The 6000-nt window shown below is 32.4% G+C and overlaps 1 protein-coding gene across 1 annotated transcript in view; it reads left to right on the forward strand.

The window, feature by feature from the left end:
* LOC142330887 (uncharacterized) overlaps nt 1-1125 on the forward strand; it is a 191483-nt gene extending 190358 nt beyond the window's left edge. Inside the window, exon 2 of the mRNA XM_075376355.1 lies at nt 696-1125. Coding sequence (XP_075232470.1) covers nt 696-1102 — 407 coding nt within the window. The 3' untranslated portion in view covers nt 1103-1125. The remainder of the gene's footprint in view (nt 1-695) is intronic.
* The last annotated feature ends 4875 nt before the right edge of the window (nt 1126-6000 follow it).

Below are 6000 nucleotides of genomic sequence, written 5' to 3' on the forward strand. Positions count from 1 at the left end.
CAGAACGCTGGAACTCTCGACTTTTAAATCAGCTGATTTAGTAAGACACGTTCACCACTAGACCAACCCGTTGGGTTTCTCGATACTGTCTAAAAAGACATGGATATACGTATATGATTCAGACTCTCCCTCGAGTTCCCAGTCTTGCCAATTTCGTACTTATGAATAGAATCATTGTGAAAACTATAACCAAGTTTTTACAGCTGAATTGGCGGTTCCTTTTAAGATAAATATTTTGTATTATCAACAGTCAAAAAATCCTGCTTTTATTTTCATTAATTCGTAATAAACGTATTGAATCTAGATAATTTCATCTGATGCGAATAGAATAATGTTATGATTTTCGGGTGAACTCGGTATGGGAATTACTTTTAATTCCAAAATATTTCATTCACAGGGATATCAGGCTCTCCAATAAACAGAAAAGTAATGTGAAATTTAATAAATAATAAAAAAAATATATTTATTATCTTGGAAAATGTGGCTTCATATGTTTCACGGTTTCCGATTACAGTGATCAAAACTTAGTTATTTTTAGTCTACTTTTATAATAATATATTACAATGCTATCTGCTTCTCAATGGGTAGAAAACTCCTGTAATAATTAATACCCAATGTTTTCTTAAGAAACATTGAGATGCTATAAACGAAAAAAAAAATTAATTTTATGCTAATAAATTTTTTTTTTGTTCCAGGTAACCCATTGATATGCGATTGCCGTTTATCTTGGATAAGATCACTACTGAATGAAACACCAAATGAACAAATAAAAACAGCGCTAGAAGATGTGTTATGCGTATGGGAAGATGAATTTACAAACGGTGTAGCGCCTCTAACAGCGAACAATGCAGCTAATAGAAATCAACATCATACACAACATAATGTATACGAATCTGACACAGATGGTTCATATAAAACTTTAGTAGAAATACCACCTGAAAATTTACCATGTCCTGAAGAAGTCAGAAACGGTCCAGATCCAGAATACACAAACAGCGAGTCAGCATTACGTGAAAAAACAAATTCACAATCAAAAACCTTGCCATCGATAACTAACCTATTACATTTATTCATAGTAACACTATTACTGGCAGCAACGTGAATTTATCAATAAAACAATAAAGTATATTTAATAATTAATTATTTAATGGATAAAAATGTGCCCTAAAAAAATGCTGTTCAAAAAACTTAATTTATGACTATCATCATAAATATATTTATTAGCTGGTGTTATAAAAAAAAAATATATATAATAAAAGCCAAATAAAAAAGATTTTTAAAGAAAATTAAATAAACTAGTATTAAAATGGGACCTTTAAATAAATTTTTTTTCTTTAGATTTTCTTTATGTAAAAAAAAAAAATTAATAGTACACACAGCATGTCAGCAGCCTTAATCATATTAATATGTAATACTTATATGACATCGAAGTTTAGTAACATCGATTATAAGAAAATTGATAGATGACCACTTCTTAATATCATATGCTGCTGGCATTATTAAGTAAATTGGTGTCATGCAAAATCCTTCTTGTTAAAACCCACAAAAATGTTGAAATGAACGTAAAATGAATATATAAACTAAAATATATCTTATTCAAATAATTCTAAAGAAAATAATAATTTTGAATTGATAGTGACTTCAAAGAATGCCGATACGGTTTGAAAATAGGATGGTGTTATATATTATTAATAACAATTCTTGTTATTCATTCAAAAATAACTGTTAATTTTAAAATCACTTTACAATAATAAATTTAAAGAGATATTTGCTTACAAATATTCGTGTACGTTACCCTAACTTATCAATGAAATTAAGTAAATATTTTGATAAAGTTATCCTAGTATAGACCTTTTAGCTGTATTGATATCTAAGAGTTAAGGGTTATCCAATAGAAGTGTTCATAAGGAACAAAATTTAATGAGAGAAAGATAGGAACTGAAAGTATTATATGGTCACATAAACGTTTTGTAAATCCACATAACTTCCAACTCTAAGCGTAACCCTACTTTAACATTACTATCACCCACCAGCCGCATTCTCACCGTATATGAATGACAGTTACATCGTGATAAATCTTTAAAAAAATACAAGAAGAAATGAAAAGTTTAGCTTTGAAAAAAAGACTATGTTACATTCCTTATAGTTGCATTCTGTAAGTCACTACAAATATGTTCTGTCTATAACGGAAATCCAATAAAAAGATTTTTTTTCTATTTTATATTATAATAGATTTAATAAAAATTAAAACATACGATTTTCTTAATTTGGAGAATGATAATCATTTTTATGTACAATATTTTCTATTAACATTAATAAAACTGAGCATTATGAAGTATAATTACAGGAAATTTTATGGCTTTTAATTCTATGAAATCAAACATTCATATGGAATAACCCTAAAAAAAGACTAAACGGATAACAAAAATTAACCAAAGATGATAAAAATAAAAAATTGTTATAATTAGATAATTTGAGTTATAATTTAAGGAATGATTTTTATTTAAATAGCTAGAGAAGCCTTGAAAGGCATTATACTTATCTGTTGTGTAATCTACCTTAACCCCTTAAGATTACTAATAATTTATGATGTTCATTGATCTACCAAGGAATTATGCGAATAATTACAACCTTATTATGCGAACCAACCTTATGCGAATAATTGCATTAAATCGTTATAAAAAAATGAAAATAAAACAGAGAAATTTTCGTGTTAAACACATTAAACCCGATTAAATATTACTAGCAAAGGCTATAAGTTAGGAAAAAATAGAAGGCATATTTAAAAAAATATTTTTTAGAGATTCTTTTATGTTACTGTAAACTCAGGTTTTATTAAAAATATATAAAAATATTTTTTACTTCTCCTTAAATGTGCGTCCGTTTGGGTGCATAGGTTGGAAAGAAATCGAGCACTTATTCAAAATTTAAGGAGTGCCCAACGCAGAGTAATAATTGTACGCACAGGTATTTTTAAAACAACCTCCTACGAGGCTACCAACATATTGGGAAAAGGTCTTCCAATCGATTTAGTGGTGAAAGTAACGGCGGCCATGTGGAAATTGCAAAGAGGCAGCGAGGCCAAAGTATTTGGGATACGGTTTCGATCCGGGCCTGTACCGGAGCGGAACGGTGATCTCAATGCACCGGTTCTAAATTTCGAACAGTTGCCCATCTTCCGTCTGCGGAGGAAGCTTTACAGCCTGGCGATGGAAGCATGGCAGCAAGAATGGCACACCACAACTAAGGGAAGATCCTTGTATGTTTATACAGGATTTGGAGGGATGATATGCCTCTCCTTCGTTTTTAAGGGCAACAGGAGCCCGAGTGCTCTTCAACCATGTAAATTTAAACCAATATTTCTTTCGGTTCCGCCTGGTAGCTGATGAGCTGTTCGTCTATGGGGAGTTCCAGTCGAACGAACACACGATGTTCGACTGCCCAGCTCTTGGGGGGGGACCAGAACTCAGGCCACTCTTGAACTTCGAGGTCGAGAAAATTGACTACTCACAAGCGGCGAGCCAATGTGGCGAGAGCTGCATTATCGGACCGTGTTGGAGTTCCTTGATGCGGTTGCTTTGTTCAACCGACATCAGTAGTTTACGTAAGGGAAAATACTCCTACCGCGCTGCTGTAGGAAGCTAACCGAAAGATATGGCTGGCTACCAGCCAGATAAGGGCTCCAAGCGCTTTAATGGTGGACAGATACTTTCTGGCAACCAGCGGCCTAGGCGTGACAGCAAATTGCTGTCTTTGACGAGATAAATTTCATTATTGAGAGTCATATATGTTTTAATAGTTGACGGGATGCGCCTACCCATTTTAATGATATATGATAACTGGGCGGTGGGACACGCAAGCGAGTGGTGTATGATACCACGCTTTTAGGTTAATTCTAGGAGCTGGTTAGGGCACTGGTCGCTAAACTGTTTCGAGGCTCAGTAGCCGTTTGTGCCACAGACATTCAGTCTTATGCTTTACGGCGACCGAATGGAATGGTGGTGGGAGAAATGCCAAGCAAACCAATTTCCTTCAACTTTTTAATGACAAATTAAAAAAAAAGAAATAATGAAATTTCACAAATTAAAAAAAATAATCATAAAGTCTTAACGCTTTTTAACAATATTATTAGATTTCAAATTCATTAAACAATTAGAATTACTAATAGACGTATAAAAATTTGATAAGGTTTTGGAGTTATCCATTAAAAATATAAATCAAACTTCTCTGTTGTTTTATAAGTATTCTATTACTGTTTTATAACGTTTAAGAATAACAGCACACCTTCCAAAAGGGATATAACTATTATAATAACAATTATCCTATGCCAGGCTTACAAGGGGAAAATAATAACTGAAAAGATTTTTTGTAAATTTCTTTCTTGGGCTGATAGATTGTTACACGTCATGCTCATTGAAATTCAGATGATTTTTATCTCTAGAAATTATAACAATACTCTTATGTATCGACTCTACTCATAAATAGAATAATTTCTATTGGTGCCTTTTTTACCAAAAGATAAAGTGGATCAGACAACTTAAAACCATAAATTATGTAATAATGAATTACATTGCTTCAACTCACTTGGGAAAATTACGGCCCTGTATTTCATAAAAAACCTTTTATTGTAAAAATAATAAAAGAATCTTTCTTTATTTTTAAATCGAATAATTTATATTGCATTAACCAATTAACTACACGTCTCAGGAGTGGTCGACCTGAGCCTGTTCCACAATACATGTTTATCGGCGCAATTACACTAAATTCTGCAGCTACGTAAGGCCTGGCAAAACGGTAACGATAATTGCATTTACCTATACACACATTCAAACCCAACAGTAGCTAGAAAATTAGTTGGAGAAAACAATTTGTATTGCACAGTACTGGTTATCATTAGCTACATTCAATCAAATTAGAAACTGTTTCAGTGTTAAGCATTCAAGTTCCAAGGTTATCTCCAGCTCACTGAGCTCATTTGAATATTCGAGTTGGGTACCAGACGGCAGGTTTTTTATTTTATTTTCAAGTGCCAGCGAAATGAATGACAACTTACAAACTATAACAATATGTAATATATTACATGCATATAAATAATATAGTTTAATTATAGATTCAATTAACTTGTTGAATTAAACACTCAAACTAACCTTTTTTCTTAATATATAATAATTAATAAATATTTTTTAAGAAATGATGGATGGAAATTAAAAATACCCCTAATAATATGCAACTATATTTCGTCTATTTTTTTTTCTATTTAAACACCCCTAAGGCAACCAATCCAGCAATTAAGCACCACTCGGTCACCTCAAAGTGTCGGTGCAGCAGCCTGCCCTCCCTTTCTAGTCCCCTGTAGAGACATCCCACCAGGGTCTCCCTAGCGTCATCAGGACTCGCCGACTTCCTCTTCTGGATAGCCAGCCTATCCCTCAGCTGGAGAGCTGCCCTTCCCGTCCCTAACATACGAAGCACCAGGTGTACGAAACGCAAACCTGGTGTTTACCTCACGCGACCCGTCCTCTCACACTTTGAGGGTCACCCATACCATCATCGGGTAGCTCCGATTCCCCACTCTTTCATGTTTCTTCTACTTACATGGAACTTAAAATTGAATTCACCTTACAGTGATAAAAATTTAAAATGATGCTGCCTCTTATAAATACATTTTTTTTTTAATTGATAAATAATGAACAAATCCCATTACTTATCATTTTCTCATAGTAAGCCTGAAACAGTATACTTCTTATTCTTAAGAATATTTTATTCATTTTCAGCGGTGTACTGTGAAGATGATATAAAACAGTAATACAATATTTAAAAATCATTGAGATGTTTCATTTATTTTTTAAAGCATACTACAAGTATCTAATAAAGTTGTTAAAGTTAAACATCTTATGGAATTGTAATTCATTGTACTAAAAATTTTAATTTTTTTAATGGATTTGAAATCTAATAAAACCAAAAAAAAAGATTTCCTGCTTGTTTTTTCTCGTAATCAAA

The sequence above is a fragment of the Lycorma delicatula genome, chromosome 10 (assembly GCF_047948215.1).
Source record: "Lycorma delicatula isolate Av1 chromosome 10, ASM4794821v1, whole genome shotgun sequence".
Lineage (NCBI taxonomy): Eukaryota > Metazoa > Arthropoda > Insecta > Hemiptera > Fulgoridae > Lycorma > Lycorma delicatula.